Here is an 18500-nt window from a genome sequence, read left to right as displayed (position 1 = left end):
GCCGGTTGTAACGATAGTATGGTTGATATCTTTGTTCACGAGCTGCTCCAGCCGAACCTGGAAGGGGCAACGATCTCAGTCTTTATACTTTTTCTACCTGACTTGACGAGGCATAACTTTGCAGCGAGCAACCTGAAATCCAGTCTCCGAATGCCCATGCCCTGTCATGCGGCACATGCCCGCCGTCTCTGCCAAGCTGGGGTAAACATAATGGCGTCATTTTCTCTTCTTCCCCCTGCCGGTTGTCAGCCAGCTGCTCAGCTCCAGAGATAGACACCAACCGCCCTTGGCCCTGCTGGAATTCTGTGTGGGGATTGCATGAACCCGACTTAGGCTTGCTCCTCTCGCACCGTTGTCGGGAAGATCCCTGTTCGTCGCCGGGGCCCTTGGGAAGCTCAGGTAAGAAATGAGAAGCCCAGCCAGCGCCGCTTTCTTCGTGGGTGCGTTTCTGGGCCGTGGCCCGATGCTTGACTCCAAACACAGAGAGATTCGCAGAGACGGGAAGGACGGCAGATACTGCCCTGGGGCCCTGGCAGTTCGGCCGAACATCTCGTGTTTGCTTCCACCTGACCAACCGGGGTCCATTTTCCTTATGAAACGGACAGTCCCCCCACATGGTACTAGAATGCGAGCTAGCGAGCGGTATCGTGGAGCTAATGGTCGCGCCTTATATCTAATTTCTCGTCCAGTTAGTTGGCTCGTCTTGACTAATGCGTGAATGGGGAACATGGGCGGCAATATTCAGTCTAACACTGGCGCCAAGTGGGTATTTACTGGTGCGGTATCAGGGGAATCCAACCGTCCCGGCTGTCTGTCTGCCCTGCCTGAGATTCTTCATCGTACTCTCATTACGCTCATCCACTCAGTCTCGAGACCAGATTGACGCCAAGCTGCGGGAACTCCTCGTCCACGGCATCACCTCTCGCTTACATGCAACTCCTGACTGGCTGGGCCTGTGACTTTCGGCCATCAAATGCTTTCAAGATGACCGCTTGCTATCTTGCTGTCCACGCGCCTGACTCGGTTACCTGCCCCCACGTGTTGAGGGTTAGGATGTGATGTCCATCAAGGTCCAGGCACGAATATGTCCACGTATATCGTGGGGTCAATAGCGGAGCCTCCATTCCCTTTTATTTGCAATGGGATCCACGTTTCCCCCCACCGTAAGGCGACACATTCTGTGTTGTGGCTAGTCCCGGCCACTGTTTTCCTCATGTGGTCCTGCACCGAATAGCTATAATAACACCGCCTCACATGCCGACCCCTGATACGATCCTTTGTATGAGACAATAGCTCTTATCTCTGGTCCGGGGGTGGAGCACTGGGAGAACTGGCCACTGGGCGATTGATCCCTTCATTTCACCGGCAAATTCCGGCCAACTCACTAGCTTCTTGACTTGGACTCTCGACAACATGGGGTGTAGGACAGGTTCACGCTGTATATTGCATGTATATGCACCAATTCGGATATACGCCTCTCAGGCGACAGAATGAGCTTCATAAGCACAATCGCCTGTAAGTCCGAACCCCTAGATACCTCTTTCTGCATATCGACTACGAGGGTAAGTACCTCACGTTTGTCGCATATCAGCACGCAATACGAGGTACGGGAACATCGGGCTTGACACAGTGAATAAATACGGGTTGCATCGTCGTATGCGTGCATGATAACGCCCCAGGATAAAGCTTCCCATTTTCGTTGACTATCTTACATCACATGTCCCATCCTCATCTTGGGCCACTTTTTTTGTTTGTCCCAAGTCCCAACGCCGCAGCACCCGCACTTACGAAACGGCCCGTAACCCTACCTCTCCTCCCTATAGCGTTAATATTATCAGACGAGTAATACTATTCATACATACATATATATCTCTACTTATATATATTCCCTATCTTGAAATACGTACTTACGCCAGCCCGCCCCGCCTATTTATACCGCCCTCGCCTAGCAAGGCAAGTAGCGATACCGCCGAAATGCCTACACTCGCACCTACGCCGCCCGCACCCGCGCTTGCGCCACCCATATATACATGCAATGCACCTTCGGCTATATAACGCACTTTTAGCTATACAACGCATATATCTAAATTCACCTAAATCACGCATTTCTAATTCTTAAGCTCGAAATTATAGCAACTAGGCCCGCTAATTAATCTAGCCTTTCTAGCCCTTATATCTATATAGATAGCGGCGCCTACTTATTAGCTTGCTACTTAACGACCCGTTTCCTAAGACGAAGCTATAGGCGCGCCTAATAATATTGCCCTTATAGCCGCGCTACCCCTACTCCGTCCTCCTCTTAATATTCTTTCTCTTATATTGTCTAAAGCTAACGATCTCTCGTATAATATTATAAAAGACCTTAGACTATAGCTAAGTTTATTAATCTTATTATATAAGAGGTATAGTTAATTAATAAAGCTATTACTTTGTTAATTCTATTTCTTTTTACTATATTAACTATATAGTAGTGTCGCGTATACTATATGCGTTAATTGACGCTGTCGCTTATATCTGACAGGCGGCTACATCTTTTTCGTGATAAGTAGGGGGGATCTAGTAGCGCGACTACTACTTTTACCCTTGTAAGCTAAGACCCTTATATATATATAATTTATAAAGGTAAAATTAATAGTAAGAGGTAAGATAGGTATAGTAAAGTTATTTAAATCTTTTAAAAGGCAATTCTTATAGTAAGGAATTAAGTATTATAATATTTAATTCCTTTCTTTTTCCTTTATCTAATGCCTCTTTTTATATCCTTTTAATATCTTAATTAATAAAGATAATCCTCTTTAGCTTAGTATTTAATATCTATTTATAGACCGAGCTTTTTACTATTTTTCCTCTTTACTTTAGCTATTATTAGTATATCTCTTTATAAAAAGCTACTACTACTTTTACTTTCCCTCTCTCTCCTACCCTTTTTTATACCTCCTATTAGCTCTTTCTTTCTTCTTTTATACTAGTTATTTTAGCTTCTTAGATCTCTCTTATAAAGAGATATCTCTAATAACTATAAAGTTAAGCTATACTTTATAATAATACTAATAGTATAATTAAAATATAATAATAATAGTATAATAGTATAATAGTAGTAATATAATAATATATTAATAATAGTATAATACTAATAATATATTAATAAAATAATAAAAGTATAATAATACTATATTAATACTATATTAATACTATATTAATAAGTAAGTATTATAGTTTTTATCGTTTAAAACGCTTAGAAACGTATATTATATACTTAATTGGACTAATAATAGGCTATAAATATAAAAAAATTAGGTTAGGCTTATACTTATATATACTTATAAGCGTATACCTTTTATCTTTTAAAGTAGTACTAATACCCTTACTATATCTAAAGATATTAAATATTATAATTAACTTATAAGATACTAAGAAAGTTACTTAATAGATCTAAGTAACTATAAGTAGCTAGATTAGTAAGGAAACCTATTTTCCCTTAAATTATATAGAGATAGATGGTTATACTTATAGACTCCCTCTTTTAAGTAAGATAGTATAATTTATACTCTCTTTTCTTAATATAAAGATATAATAACTAGCAATAGATACCTTACTAATTCTCCGCTCTCTTTACCTAACTAGATTATTAGCGTTTAGTAATACCTTAGATACTATTAAGCTATACTTATAAACGGATATAAGATAAAAAGTACTAGATTATAGCAGTCTATAAGGCTATTCTAAGCTATAGAGCTCGAGTAAAGATATCTAGTTAATTAAAAACCCTACTAGAAGTTAAACGGCGGGGCCCTAGATTCGGCACCGCAACCGAAAACGAACTGATCATCGATCAAGGGCTTTTCTCGGGAGACGACCTGGACACCATCCGGATCGTTGACGAGGAAGGAGAATCCATTGCCGCCCTGAGCGTTGGCCCACATCAACCTGAAAGGAATGTAATCCCCGGCCCTCTGGACAGTGTAGGTAAAGGGAGTCGAGGGGGCGTTCCAATTGCCATGCACCTCCATATTAGTGTTTGTAAATCCATACTTGGCCTTGTCACCGAACCAGGCAAGAACCGCTTCATCCACGTACAGGGGAGTAAACGTGTACTTGCCTGCCTTTTTGGGATGGAAGTAGCCAATATGCAGGATAACACTGTATTCCCGAGTGGGAACCTCGCTTCCATAGACCGTGCGAGAGTTACGATAGGAAGGGTCGCCTTGGTCCAAGCCGAAAATCTTCGTTGTGCCTTTAATAAAAGGCGTCTGGCCCTGAAGGAAAGTTTGAATATCAAAAGACGTATACCAGCTTGAGCTAGGAATCTTGTTGTAGGGAACGCCGCCAGGTTGAGTCGTATCAACCCGTCTGCCCTGATAGAAGGCCCACTGCAACCCAGGCTGGCAGGTTTCCTTGGGACAGGGACCATTTTTGCAGCATTTATCCTCTATGCGAATGCATTCTCCATGGCAGTCCTCCATGCCCTTGGGACAGCATTTTGCTCCAACTTTGACGCACTCTCCATAGCAGTCCTCCATGCCCTTGGGACAGCATTTTGCTCCAGCTTTGACGCACTCTCCATAGCAGTCCTCCATGCCCTTGGGACAGAATTTTGCTCCAGCTTTGACGCACTCTCCATGGCAGTCCTTCATGCCCTTGTGACAGCATTTTGCTCCAGCTTTGACGCATTTTCCGTGACATCCCTTCTCGCCCCTGGGACAGCATTTTGCTCCACCTGCGATGCATTTTCCGTGACATCCCTTCTCGCCCCTGGGACAGCATTTTGCTTCAGCTTTGATGCATTTTCCCTGGCATTCCTTCTTGCTTCGAGTGCAGCATGTGGATTTCCATGAGATACACTTGGCGCCGCATTTCCTCTGATCAGGAGGGCATGGGTTGTCAGTGGGCTCCGGCCCGCCCCCAGTAATGGTGGGGTTGTACTCGGGAGGCGTCTCATTCTCCTTATAGTCCGATGCGGCGATCTGTTCCCCACGAGCATAGTTCCTGCCCTGCTCGTTTGCAGAGTTTTCAAGAGTCTCCGAGAAATCGAGTCGATATCTCTGCGCAGCAGAAGGTTCAAGATCATCAACGGCAAGCCCGTTCCTAAAGAGCAAGGTGGCGGCAAGAATAGAGATCCTCATCTCGAATGAGTAATTCGGCGATACGAAGAAGGCAAATATGAGATCTGATTAGAGAAGACAGTGGCGTTGCTTTTGTTACCTAATAGAAAAGTCCAGTTTTGATGGTTGGCGGACCTCGGTACTTATAGTTATCAGTTGGATCCCTTCTTGCCGTGTCGTCCAAATACAAGTGATCGTGTTTCTTAGCCATATGCGGGGATGATGACTGGTTTCCTGGAATGGCGCCGTTACTGCCGGTATGGGGAACCAGTCCAGAACCTAAGCTGCCTTGAGATCTACACAGAAATTTAGTAGACTATTTTGCGACCATATATGTCTTTGAATACCCCTAAAATAGCAGAAAATAAAAAATCCATCTTATGTCCTGAGCAAGTCGATCGGACACCCCCCGTCGGAATTTTCCTAGCTTAAAATAGGGTGTTAGATTCTACCGATTCTCTAGACGGATTTCAAACTATTTCCGGAGTGGTTCTCCGTGGCTACTAAGCCGATCGATGTCTTGAATTATGTATCAAAACCTATGCTCCTCCTATCGACAAGTAGACAGTAGGAAAGCTCGAACTATTATCCATTTTGCCGGTCTATAACAGGACAAACTATACAGCAAGCGATATAACTTTAAATTGCTAACGGGCTGTCACATACCATTGCGTCTAGTTTCACAGAGCGGTTTTTGACCCAAAGGAGCCAAGTATGTTAGGGAGCTAGGTACCTTTAGGAATGGGGTGCAAAAGGAATAGGGTCCCTTAAAGACACAGACGTTCCGAACGGCAGGGCGGTTATTAGTACATATTATTATTATTATAGTAAGCATAAAAAGTGATTCCAGATAGTTTTAAATTATAAATTAGCATACTTAAACGTCTGGCCAAGTAAGAGAGAAATCCTCCTTAGAACGAAATCCGACTATAGGGGTTCAACCCTATGCAAATGAAGCGTGATGTGGCGTGATGTGACACATAATTTATAATATGGGCATTTCAGAGTGACTATTAAGGTAATTCTACTTTGCGGCTAATGACTAAGACAGTATAACAACTCATTAGAAGAGAGGGTTTAGAAAGATTCTGGACCACGTAGAAATTTGCTACGGGACAAAATAGTAATACTCTAAATAAGTTGTACTGAGTAGCACAATGGTTCAGCCCGTCCAACAATTCCCCTTTCCAATACCCAAAGACCTCAGAATACGAGCACAGCACGCACGGCCCGAACAAACGGCGGGCCGCGCCGCTACGCTCCCGGAACCCCACGCCGACCCCCGGGCGCAGCATGGTCCCCCGGCCACGTCCACTGACAGCGTGAAATGCCGTAAGACGTAAGACTGGGGGTAGTTCATTTGAAGACATGATCCGGCCATGGAATAACGTGCTAATTCTCCTCGGCCCGTGTCGGACCCCCATATCGGACCAGTCCGAATATCTGGGGCGCTCCTGTAATAATCCTCAAATGTCATACCAGCAAGCTCCTTGTCGATCGCCCCAAACACGGCATGACAGCGTGCCGCTGCGAGCAAGCAGGCCGAACTAACAGGTCTCGAGCACAAGCGTCACGAGGCGGTCATGCTCGGGGCTGTCCGCAGGAGAATCTTTGCCGCATGAATCAGCTCGTCCCATGCGTTGCGAAGCTTCTCCCTCATCTCGGCGGCGCCGTCAAAGTACTGGTGCCCGATGCGCATCAGGTCCTCGCGGAGGTTCTCGCGCATCCCGGACACATTTGCAGCATCGTGGTTGAACTCCTCGCGCTTTTCCTCGCGGCTCAGGTTGGGCACCGCACACAAGCTATCAGCACATGCGGCCATGGTTAAACTCGAGAAATCGTGGCTACTTGGACACGCATGATGCGACGTTGGGGCCAGCAGCTCGGAGACCGGGGGGTTTGGAAGTTGAATAGGTCAAAGTGTTGGATATTACGCAACAGGGCTGGACTTGCAGGCCGGAAACAGGTCAAGCATCACAGAGGCTCTGCCTCGAACCACAACTCCGGCGATCAATGTACGTATTATGTTGACGCGTAGTCGTAAGCCTGAGCCCTTCCTGTTTCTTGACACGGCTGCTCGTGGGTGGCCATGAACCGATCATACCACAGCTCGGCTCGCCGGCACGGGTTGGACTTGGATTGAAGGTCTGAGGTCTGACCCAGCGTGACAATAGACGACCCAACTGTCGACACTGCTACATCAGATATCAGAGATGTCGTATCATTGGCTTGGGATTGATTCAAAACGTGGTTCACCGAGGCAGTGCTCCCGCCTTGGGGTTGGACGAGGAAAGCCAGGTACAGGATGATGAGCTTGAGCCAGGACCTCCTCGCTAAGACGGCATATGTGCGTTGGCCTGAGAAAGCTGGAGTGGAGCGGACATGAGGGCATCGCCAACGACTATCCATCGTGGATCGAGTATACAAGTCTCAACTACCAGGCATTTCCATCTAGATCCAGACCTTCATCCTGCATAGAAGCACATGGCACATCTAAATACTGCCCGCTCTTGTCGAGACATCAGCCCCTTGACTTGTCAGCCCACAGATGCAAGGTCCGAAGCCTCGCAGCTTTTAGATGAAACCCCAAACAAGCCAAGCCCTATGCGTATTTAGACTCCATCACCCTGCAGCCGCCGCCACCCGCAGAGCCGCGTTTCCACAGCCGCAAGCCACCAAGGTAACAGCGCATTTAGGGCCGAGTCACACTGGCCGAGTCTCTACACTGAGCGTATATGCTCCTTTTGCCCCGGGCCAAAACATAGCCCGGAAGGAGCGGGCAGGGAGGTGAAATCGCTGACATGAAGCCGGGCCGATGAAACCCTCCCCCATCTGTTCCCCAACGCCCCCGTCCCGTCCATGTGTAGGCGCCGATGAAGGAGCCCAATCGGAGACGTTGCAACTGGCTGATCATGGTAGGAGGGGGCGGCACGAGGGCACTGGGCAGCTTCGCCACCATGTACAGTATTCTTGTTATTTTAGAATGTCTGTTCTCATGAAGCGTCACTGCTGTATCATGCCTTGAGAGACAGCTTAAGCCGCGATGCTGATATATAAAGTTCGTCTTGTTTAGCTGACTTACCGGGCATCCCATCCCCTCTTGGCCCTGCATCACTTACTTCCCCTCTTAAACCATCAACTGTTTTATCGACTCTTCACCTTCACCTGTCGCTTTCAAAATGAGGTTTATTACCAACCTTCTCCTTGCCGGCGTCCTCGCGTCCCCGATCCTTTCCACCGCCATCCCTGACATGGGCGAGGCCGTGGACCTTGTTGATCGAGACGTCTCTTCCGCCGAGGGCGATGGCAACAATCTCTTCGCCAGGAAGGTGAGGCTTCCCTGCCGGGTTCACGTGCCCAGGGGCTCCAAGGTCACCCAGTGTGCCGAGACGTGCTCACAAGACTCCCTCGGCCCTTCATAGGCATGCTCGGGCACGTGCAGCTCGAATGGATGCCATTGCTCTCGCCCGGTCCGGGCCTGCGGCTGCAGCAATGTTGGTGGCGCCTGTACCTGTCCTTGAGAGGATAAGATGATATATGCCGTCACTGGTCGGCGTTTTGGTTGAGGAGCTTGGGGTCTATCTATGGTTATACCCAAGCATATATCTCACAGCCTGTCGTTTACTTGATGTTGTAGATGGGTTCGATTAGGTCACTCGTTCTTATACATGTAGCTCGATCAAGTCAATTCCGCGGCTGTCTTTGCTTCATGTGCAGCAAGTGGGCTGCGTGAGTTGGCAGAATAACACTACGCTCCATGTCAATTGCAATTAAGTCGGCAGTGTATACTTTCTCGTCGCCGTCGGCGGTGGCCCAAGGGGATCCAGGGCCAAGCCCGTGTCCAGTTATCTGCCAGGAACAGGAGCCGATCCCGCCATACCTTCAATTCCTCGGGACTCCAGACGACTACGGTAAATGCAATTCTAATACAGCATCGACCCCGAAAGATCATTATTTCCATTGGTATAAGCCCCGAAACTCGAAATAACTCCGCGATATAGACGTACTGTCTACCCGCCCGTCCTGCGGAAATCCAGCGGCCTGCCCAGCCACCATGCCTGCGAAAAATGAAACAGAAAACAAGTCGCCGTCGAATATCCCGGCACTTTTTCTACTCTTCAGGACGTCTTCCACACCAGCTGCACACTAAACGTGGGTGCCGCGCCCTGCAGATGCGCCAGGTAGGCGCTCAGCTCCTGGTCCTCCCCGATCTGCAGCGGCAGCTCGCGCCCCTTGCCATCCTTGAGGATGCCCTCGACGCGCACGCAAATGGTGCCAGGAAACCTCTCGACGGCCGTGTCCCGGAGCTCTTCTACCGAGTGGGTGTCCAGCGTCGCTATCCATAAGCCTGCACTCGCCATGAAGCTCGACGACGGGTGCAGGCGGAAGTACACCGCACACGCAGAAGAGACGGGCTCAATGTGCGAAAAGACGGACGCGGGTGACGCGGTGGAAGCGTACTGGGGATGGACGTATGGCTCGTCGATGAAGTCTGGTGGTGCGTGGGCCCCGAGAAGAAGTGAAGACTCCATTTGCGATTCCATTCCCATGGCCACCGACAGGGAGGACTCGAGGACCGGGGCCTGGGGCAGGGTCTCTCGGGGGGTTGCAAGGCTCAACGCTTGTGGCCGCTCTGGGACATCCAACGGGGTGCTCTCGGAGCTGCTTGCAGGGCTGAAGGCCACCTGCGAGGTGTGCGACACTTCCGACATGTCGTCAAAGGCGTTGCTGCCCACGTCGTCTCCCAGATCTGCCTCAAGCCCCTCGGCTGGCGAGCCTTGACGCTCCATCGTCTTATCACTACCCGTTGCCCGCTCACCGTACGATGAGACGTCTGCACCGAGAGACGGCTGCTGGGTGCTTCGCTGCTCCACGCGCCCCTTGCCATCGCGGATCCTCTTCATGACGTCTCTGGCGACAACCTCCAAAGCTCGAACCTTGTTGCGCGAGTCTGGGTCGCCGTTCACGCCCTCCATGATTCGCTGGACCAGAATCGACCTGTCGCTCCATCTCCGCTTCAGGTCTTCCCACTGCTGCGGACTCGCCTCTGACTTGCACTTTAATGACGACTCCGACAGCATGCGGTGAAGGTCGGCGCGCATGTCGCGCGATTCCTCGGGATTAACGCCCAGCGCGTTTTTAGCTTCGGCCAGCGTCATGCGCGTCTCCAAATTGCGCATCCTTTTGGTAACGTCGGTGCAGATCACATCGAGAGCCAGCTTACCCGGCTCGGGATGGTCCCTGGCCGTCCACAGGGCCGTCTGGAGCTGGGGTAGGTCCCGCACCAGGCGCGCCTTGACTGTCTCCCATCCCTCGGCGCCAGCGAGCGTCTTCTTAGACACGCCCTCTTGGTGACATATAAGCCGAAAGGTGCTGCGAAGGGTGCGGTACGTGGCGGGGTCCAGGCCGAGGATGTGGCGAGCTTGGTCGAGCGTCGTTTCGGACGGGAACCGGGCATTCAAGCCGGCTCGGTCGTCGGACGCGGCTCTGCGCCGTCGCCGTCGCCGGTTCCGCTTGCCGTGGTCGGACTCATTGGGGAACGATTCGGGCTCGTTTCGGACAGCGTGTGTCGAGTCCTGGCTCTGAGGCTCTTGTTCCACAGTGCCTCCGCTGCCTTCGGGCTCCCAGCTCCTGAACCTTTCTCCGTTTGGCGCCCGCAGCAGCCACCTGTTCCGCGTCCTGAGGCGCATCAGCTCTCTGGCCTTGATGTTGAAGCCATCCTCCTCGTTCAATACCCGCAACATGTCCCGCTGGGCGAGGTTCTTCTCCCAGAGCTCCTTGACCCGACTGACTAGCCGGTCATTGGCGTGCGCCGGCCGCTGCTTCGGGGGAAAGTTCCAGCGTCTAAACTGCGCCTGGAAGGCCCTCTTGCTGTTGTCGGCGTAAGTCGACGGACGTGCCCTTGTGCGACGGCTTGAGACGGGGAGCGCGAGGGAAGCATTTATGGCGTCAAGAATGCGCGCGTTACGAGAGACGGAGCTCGCTTCGAGTCGTGCGCCTTGAACAGGCACTCAGTCACTCACCTCGGGGCGAAGCCGTGGACGCTCTTCAGATGCGCCCTGATGTCCTCGAGGGGCCTGCCCTCGTCGATGTAGAGCCGGTAACATGTCTGCTGGTGGCGGTCCCAGTCGTAGACCATGATACGGGCGAGAGCAGGGTTGACATGTGGTCATTGGCAGGACGTGGAGCGCGGACCATAGCGGTGGAGACGCATCATGGCCAAATGGAGATGGAAGAGTCCAACCAAGGAAGAGAGACGATGGTTGATGATTGGGAGTATTATTAGTCAGCGCAGGGCGCGGTCTTTAGCCGAGACGACAATGCTTTGCTTTGCCTGCATGCGACGAATTCCATCGCCGCTCCACCCCTTCTCCTCTTACTGTACGCCGTACTTACGTCTGATTCCAGTCTACAATCGTCCTTGTTAGGGTTTCGGGCCACAGACGGCTTCAAATCTCCTCCCTTAGACAGAGGGTTTTCTTCGGCTGCTTTCGCTCATCAGATCCGCGACTCGACGTCGACAAATCGCCGCACCAGCATGTTGAACCTCGTGTCTTCGGTCTTGATGCGCTCGGGCGTCAGGTGTCGGACAAACCTGGCAGCCGGGTGGTTCCAGGCATGATTAATGAGCTGCTCGCCGAAGAGGGAGCCGTTGTTGCGCGCAATGGCAGCGGCAACTGTCGCGCTCTCTGCCGGGCTCAACGGCGCGTGCATCCACTCGATGTGCTGCCTCGGCCACAGGGGCCAGAAAAAGGCAGCAGGCGACAGTTGGCAGACTTCCTCGGCGTGTCTGTCGGCAAGCCTGGCCGGCAGGACGACGGAGTGGTAGTTCCAGAGGCGGGGGTTGAAGCCGTCGTACATTCGGTACCAGCGCTCGAGAAAAGGGGCTCCTCGTTTGGCCAGTATCACGGCATTCGTCATGCCCCTGCGGTTGCCGCCCTCGTGGGCGAGGACCACGTCGCGCCGCCCGCTCAGCAGACGGTCGAGGGGGCGTAGGATGATGGCGTCGGTGTCGAGGTAGATGCCGCCATGGGCCCGGAGGATCTGCAGCCGCAGCACATCAGCCTTGTGGGCGGGATCCCAGTCGGACGGCGCAAGGCGGGCAAATTCATCGAGAAAGCCCGGCTCGTGGCGCACGAGGGTGACGAGCTTCCGCACGCCGCTCCACCAGGGACCCTCGTCGCTCAGATGAAGGTAGTGCAGGCGGATCTCGCCATCCGGGCCTAGGTTTGCCGCCGCGGCGCGCACGGCCAGCCACAGTACCAAGGTGGCGGGATTTGGCCTGTCCACGCCCGTGATGAAGTGGGCAACCCTGGGGATGCTGGAAGGCATGTTGGGCGCGTTGATGCGGACCGCGGTGCCGTCGAGGCAGGCCTGCTCGTCGGGCGTGGGCTTGAAGTCATAACGTGTAAGACCGGTGACGTAAAAAAAGGCCGGCCGGACCAGCTCGAGGCCTGTTTCGCGCAGCCCGCGATGGAGACCGAGTAGGGCAGCGACGATGAGGCTGGCTGCTACGACAAGACAGAGGTGGAAGCTGGCCCGGCGCCGCCAGTTGGGGATGAACATGCTTCTCCTCGACTCAGTACTGGATCGTCTCGACCGCCCAACGAGCGGGAGACGGCAGATCGTGCCTACAAGTCCATACACGGCACTCTGTGGAGAGCTTTATATAGGCCAGGCGTTTTGTTTCCCCCCAAGCATACGCAAGCCGGCCAAACCGCATTCGACCAGAGTGGAGCTTGAAGCTGCGGCTCATTGCACGCGTAGGGCATAGATGGCAGCAGATATTATTAGCCTTTTTGGTGCTTATATGCACATGTGCTGCGGATCGGTCTCCCTGCCGGCCAGACCGTTCAAGGCAGGTTTATCCCGCAGGGGCCCCGAAACTAAAAGACGTAAGATGGAACTGGGGCCTAGTCTGCCGCGAGAAATGCACCGCGAGAACATGGGCAACTCTGTTTAGCCAATTGAGCTTCGGTCGGCTCACGACGACCTTGTCTGCCGCTTCGTGCTGGGTTGGTCCAGCAACTCGCGCACGTCTCTGCTGCGCTTGTGCAGGTTGATTCGCATCGTGAGTGAAAGGACGTCGCCGGTCCTTTATTACCGCCCGGAAGACGTCAAGTCGATGCGGATTGGGGGCGGAAGGGGGAAACACGACAGTCAGACGACAGTGGCTGAGTGAGGTCTGGCTGAGGCACAGTGACTGTAGGTCAACAAGCCCGAAGCAATGCGTGTCCAACCAACCCTCGCCTCCTGCCGCCACTTCCTGAGAATTTCCAAACTGTCCTCTGCTCGGCGGAAACTGCGTCGGGGGCCCCCTTGGCCGGGCCCAGCTCTAAGCTCATCGACACTGACAACGTCGGCGAGGGGGGCAGAGCACGATTCTCGCGTCATGAGCAGGCATGAGCATCGAACATTGCGGAGGCTCAGCGGTGAGCTATCCAAGACGCCTCATGCTCAGGCGAGGCTGCCAATGTCACCATGGAAACCACGTTTAGGAAACAGCTGAGTGCAATTGCATGACTGGTGCGTGCTGTGAAGGCAGGTCCGTCAAACAGCCATATATCCCAACAATCAAGCTGACATGCAGCACCTCAGACGCGCAGACTCATGCAAATGTCTCTTGGACATGCCAGGGGACCCTGCTTTTTCCGACTCCCAGTCCATCAACCCCCTAACCCCGATGATCCAACAGACAGCAACCCCATCACTGGGCGGCCGAGCATCTCGGGGCATGTCGCAAGCATTGAGACCGGAAGGTGTCGTCAAGGGATGATGGTCCAAGTCCAAAGTGCAATGGACGTAAGGCGCACGAATCTCTCCAAAGTCAGGCCGGCGTCATGAAGAGGGCTCAATGGACCTGCTCAAATCGACAGGAAACAGGGCGTCAACCTTCCCCGTCGGATTGTCAAAGATGGTTCTTCAGGCTCAAGTCAAACCCAAAGATTCTCTCTAAAATCTTGATGGTCTGATAGGCGTTTTAGCATGGATCGCCACTGCCGCGAGCCCGTGCATGTTGCGCCATGGATCAACTCGGAGGTAACCTGGGACGACTTGTCAGCAAAGCCTGGCACGGAGTAAAGGTCAAGAATTGCCCGTACATGGACCGTCAGATTGCCTCGAGGCCCTTGCTACGTCCACGACCTCGGCGCAGCACATGGCTCTCAAGTCGGACCAAGCCATCGAGCCCCCCCAACACCCGCTTTGACGCTCGCCTCGGTTGTTCAAGCAGAGCACAGCTCTGCCATGTCCGTGGATGTAGTTCTGGTATGGCGTGGTGTTGCTGCTGCTGCTGCTGCTGCTGCTCTTCTGGCTCAGAGGGGCCGAGCTCTTCGACTTCGACTAAGTTATCAAGGTTGACGTAGACGTCGTCCTGTGCCGAATGGCCGGCGTCGGTATAGACTTTTCCGTCACCGATCAATCATCATCAAAGAGAGGTTTGCAAACAAAAGAGGTGATTGCATGACTGGTGCGTGTTGCGTGTCCTCAGGTCTTGGTCTTGCTAGTGAGGCATGGGGGCCAAAACAGCCCCGTGATGAAATATGGCGAGGGGGAGAAGAGGAGCGATGTTCTGGCAAGCCAAGAGAGCGAATTTAATATTGGGTGCACCCTGGGCGTCAGCACTGGCCCTGCCCAGGTGCCACTGGCAGCCCGCCAGGGACAGCCCGTCCAGGCTCGACGGTCCCCGCAATTTCAGTGGACCTCGGCCCAAGTCGGGGCCTGCGTAAAGTCCGTCGTCCGTTGCACGACGAACCACCACTCCTCCCTCCACCACGAACGGCCTCACGCTGCGCAAATCAACCCCCCCCTTCCCTTCCCGACCAAGCCGAGTTGCAACCATGTCCCCCTCAACCCTCCCGGACAGCTACACCACCCTCTCCCTCCCCGCCCTCCGCTTCGCCCACCACCCGCCCTCGTCCGCCTCCGTCACGCCCGTCATCGTCGTCTCGCTGCACCGCCCCGCCGCCCGCAATGCCTTTACCGACACCATGGCAAACTCCCTCGTCGCCGCCTTCAACATGCTGTCCGACGACCCGCGCGTCCGCGCCGTCGTCCTCGCCTCGTCGGACCCGGCCAGCAAGACGTTTTGCGTCGGCATGGACTTCAACGACGCCGGCGACGCGCCCCTCGTCGAAAAGGCCGAGCTTCATCGCGATCAGGGCGGCCGCGTCGCCCTCGCCATGTACTCGTGCGCCAAGCCCGTCGTCGCCGCCGTCAATGGCTCCGCCGTCGGCGTCGGCATCACCATGACGCTGCCCGCCAACGTCCGCATCGCCAGCCGCGGCGCAAAGGTCGGCTTCGTCTTTGGCCGCAGGGGCTTCTGCATGGAGGCCTGCAGCAGCTTCTTCCTCCCGCGCCTCGTCGGCGCCAGCAAGGCCTTGCACCTCGTCTCCACCGCCGCCGTCTACCCGGCAGAGCACAAGCTCTTCAGCGACCTCTTCAGCGACGTCGTCGCCCCGGACCAGGTCCTGCCCACCGCCCTCGCCATCGCCGACGACATGGCTGCCAACGTCAGCCCCGTCGCCTCCCGCCTGATGAAGGACATGATCTATCGCGCCCCCGCCACCCCCGAGGACGCCCACCTCTTGGAGAGCAGGCTGTTCCATGCCCTCATCCTGGGCGACGACGCCCAAGAGGGGCGCGCGAGCTTCCTGCAAAAGAGGCGGCCGGATTTCAAGGCAACCATGGACGACGCCCCCGCGTGGTATCCGTGGTGGAGTCCAGTAGATGTCAGGGTCAAGCCCAAAATTTGACGGCCTGCCGCCTGTCTATGTGAGGGAGCTGATTTCCATCTTCCAAGTGATAATAATCTGCTGCTGGGCGGCACACAGTCTCTGCTTTTCTTGCTTGTACGTGTAATTTGTCAATTCGCAATCAGACTCCGGACTGGAGCCACAAGGGGCCCGCCCAGCCCGAAACGCTGTCGTGTCCCTGACCTTGGAACGCCTGGATAAACTGCCCACCGGCCAGCCCCGACCTTACTCCAGCCATGTATGCAAGCCGTCAGGCCTCGAACCTAAGGATAAACGCTCACTCATCCAAGCACCAAATCGAGACGACGCTCCTGCCCTTCAAAATTCACCTTCCCTCCTTCCGCTCGTGCTCGCCGGTCGAGCAGAGACCCTGAGCAACGACTGATATTGCTCGGTTGAGGCCCCTTCAAGCCATGCAGTCATGAGACAAGCGAAACAAAACAAGGCCGGGATATGCAAAATGGCCCCTCCTACTTTCCCTTCCATGACGCCATGCAAACAAGACAAAAGAAAGACAAAGGAAATATGGTCACCACGCATCTTCTCGACGATGTCAATAACCAATGTTTTGTCGATGACGTGGTGCTTGCGGTTGCGATAGACGTGGAGCTGGTGGCAAAGCTGCCATCATCCCGTCTTCTGCAACTACTAATCACCCAGGCTCTCCTGAGTGGTTCAAGGCTCTGCATCGTTTCTGCAGGCCGACACGGAAGGCTTCCAAACTCGGTCTGCTCGCGCAAAGGCCCTCGCCGAGTCTCGAGGCTAGGAATGACCTCATCGAGCCGTACATGTGATATCGTCGGGCAGGTGTCGCAAAAATATAACAAGCGTCAGCGCTTGCCGCCGCCACGAGGCCCCCCGCACCATTCGAGGCCGTAGAATCAGCTTCCTGGCTCGCCGACTTCTCCTAGCGCCGTCCGAGCTTGAGCAGCCGAGTCCTCAACCAGAGCATGAAGGCGGTCCAGACACCGACGGTCCTGTGCTTGGCTGTCTTGGTGCGCTTGGATGACTTGAATTCGACGTTGTCCGCCCTAGCCCGAGGAGCCTGCCCCAAGGAAGGGCTGTCGTCTGCGCGGCCGGAGCAGGCAGACTTTTCGTCGGCCTCGACGAGACCGAGCCCAATGCCGCCGGCAACCACCCTCCGGCGCGGGCCGCTGGAGGTGGGTCGGCCGGATAGGCTGGCCTGGCTCGTCCTGTGCAGTCGGGCTTGCTCGCGCTCCAACTTCTGGGCCTCCTTGCTGCAGGCGCGTTCTCGTTTGCGAACCTGCTCACGGGCGTACCTTTCCTCCTTGGCGCGCTCCTTGGCCTCGAACTTGCGACGGGCCTCGCGCACATGGTCTTGGCGGCTGACTGCGTCGAGCTCACTCCGGGAGCGAAGTCGGAAGCCGGCCATGTCGAGAGAGGAGCGAATGGGGGACATTGGCCCGGTCGACGAGGAACAGGATGGCGCAGCGGTGGTGGACTGGGGAGAGGAGATGGCGGTTGCCGGCGGCGCAGTCGTCGACAGTGGTGAGTCGACGAGGGAGGCCCCGGCGCTGAGCTGCAGCTCGGAGCGGCTTTGGTTGGCGGAGCTGGAGGCGAGACGCTGGACGGAGCCCGAGAGCGAACGGCTGGCAACGACGTGCAGGGCGTGGATGCCGTCCGACAGGGAGCTGGCGGGTTGGCTGGCAAGCGAGGAGCGGCGAGGCTGCTGCTGGAGGTGATGGGCAGGCGGCCGGGCGGCCGAGGTCGAGACGGAGTGAAAGGAGGCGTTTGGATCAAAGTCGCCGTCGTCTTCGGTGATGGTAGGCGAGCAGTCGCGGGCGACGACGTCGAGCGAGGCGCGCGAGTGAGCGTACGAGAGCGACGTCTGGGGGGTCTGCTGGAAGGGATGGATAAAGGAGCCGCCGTTGCGCCCACCGCCGCTGTTGGTGGTGGCAATGGAAGCATGAGAAGCGGCGCTGGCAGAGCGGGCGTGCGAGAAGTTATGAGGCCGGCCACCTCCTGCTGGAACCCCTCCCGCGGCCCCTCCCGCGGTCCCTGCTACTGCACCTCCAAAGTCAGATGGAGACAGCGAGAAGCTCACGTCGCGCGGCGACCTAGCGGAGCTCGGGGAGGCGTAGCATGTGTAGTGGGGGGAGACGGGAGGAGTGTCGTAAGAGCCATGGTGAAGGCGCTCGAGCGAGGGCTGGTCATCCCAACCGCGGTCGAGGTCGAGCGACTCGCGGTCCGAGTGTGAGTGCAGCTTCTTGAGGAGGGGCTTGACGACGATGCGGCCTCGTGGCTTGGTGAGCTTGGCACTGCCTCCACCACGCTGGCCCAAGGTGGTCGGCCGCAGCTGCAGCGAGGCCATGGCCGTGAGCGGGATCCGAAGGGCGCGTCACGGCCGCCGTTTGCTGTCTGTCGATGCGTCGTTTTCGGGGGTGGATGCTGCTGGAGACGGTGAGGGTGACGGAGGCGTCGCTGGCGTCGTCGAAGGTAGGATACTGAGGGATGCAGATTCATGGACTGCGAGTAGGTACGCTGGAGAGCAGGTCGGATAGTGGGTGGCCGGGCAGCCAAGTTTGCTGCGTCTGACGAGACTCGGTGTAGATGGGGCAATGGCTCAAAGCATGACGGGTTCTCGCCTCTCCGTCTCTTGCTTCGCTTCTCTCTTGGCGCCTCT

The 18500-nt window shown here is 54.5% G+C and overlaps 7 protein-coding genes across 7 annotated transcripts; 2 read left to right on the top strand and 5 right to left on the bottom strand.

Annotated features, from left to right (window-relative positions):
• Window positions 1-3770: 3770 nt before the first annotated feature.
• HRG_06494 (GLEYA domain-containing protein) lies at window positions 3771-5123 on the bottom strand (the record flags this gene model as incomplete). Its single annotated transcript, XM_044864965.1, has 3 exons — window positions 3771-4637; window positions 4703-4752; window positions 4841-5123. 3 exons carry the CDS (start codon window positions 5121-5123, stop codon window positions 3771-3773), a joined length of 1200 nt encoding a protein of 399 aa, XP_044719905.1.
• Window positions 5124-6672: 1549 nt separating this feature from the next.
• On the bottom strand, window positions 6673-6924 carry HRG_06493 (uncharacterized protein; the record flags this gene model as incomplete). Its single annotated transcript, XM_044864964.1, has 1 exon — window positions 6673-6924. One exon carries the CDS (start codon window positions 6922-6924, stop codon window positions 6673-6675), a length of 252 nt encoding a protein of 83 aa, XP_044719904.1.
• A 1357-nt stretch (window positions 6925-8281) lies between these two features.
• Window positions 8282-8524, top strand: HRG_06492 (uncharacterized protein; the record flags this gene model as incomplete). The annotated part of the gene is made up of 1 exon (XM_044864963.1): window positions 8282-8524. The coding sequence occupies one exon, from the start codon at window positions 8282-8284 to the stop codon at window positions 8522-8524; it is 243 nt and encodes an 80-aa protein (XP_044719903.1).
• Window positions 8525-9220: 696 nt separating this feature from the next.
• On the bottom strand, window positions 9221-11241 carry HRG_06491 (clr5 domain-containing protein; the record flags this gene model as incomplete). The annotated part of the gene is made up of 2 exons (XM_044864962.1): window positions 9221-10973; window positions 11126-11241. The coding sequence occupies 2 exons, from the start codon at window positions 11239-11241 to the stop codon at window positions 9221-9223; spliced, it is 1869 nt and encodes a 622-aa protein (XP_044719902.1).
• A 359-nt stretch (window positions 11242-11600) lies between these two features.
• Window positions 11601-12668, bottom strand: HRG_06490 (glycosyltransferase sugar-binding domain-containing protein; the record flags this gene model as incomplete). Its single annotated transcript, XM_044864961.1, has 1 exon — window positions 11601-12668. The coding sequence occupies one exon, from the start codon at window positions 12666-12668 to the stop codon at window positions 11601-11603; it is 1068 nt and encodes a 355-aa protein (XP_044719901.1).
• A 2273-nt stretch (window positions 12669-14941) lies between these two features.
• Window positions 14942-15856, top strand: HRG_06489 (enoyl-CoA hydratase/isomerase domain-containing protein; the record flags this gene model as incomplete). The annotated part of the gene is made up of 1 exon (XM_044864960.1): window positions 14942-15856. One exon carries the CDS (start codon window positions 14942-14944, stop codon window positions 15854-15856), a length of 915 nt encoding a protein of 304 aa, XP_044719900.1.
• A 907-nt stretch (window positions 15857-16763) lies between these two features.
• On the bottom strand, window positions 16764-18188 carry HRG_06488 (uncharacterized protein; the record flags this gene model as incomplete). The annotated part of the gene is made up of 2 exons (XM_044864959.1): window positions 16764-17842; window positions 17888-18188. 2 exons carry the CDS (start codon window positions 18186-18188, stop codon window positions 16764-16766), a joined length of 1380 nt encoding a protein of 459 aa, XP_044719899.1.
• Between the last annotated feature and the right edge of the window lie 312 nt (window positions 18189-18500).

Source organism: Hirsutella rhossiliensis (assembly GCF_020360975.1).
Source record: "Hirsutella rhossiliensis strain HR02 chromosome Unknown scaffold00006, whole genome shotgun sequence".
In the NCBI taxonomy this organism is placed as follows: domain Eukaryota; kingdom Fungi; phylum Ascomycota; class Sordariomycetes; order Hypocreales; family Ophiocordycipitaceae; genus Hirsutella; species Hirsutella rhossiliensis.
Note: the sequence above shows the minus strand (reverse complement) of the source record. Positions and strands in the feature narration are given on the sequence as shown.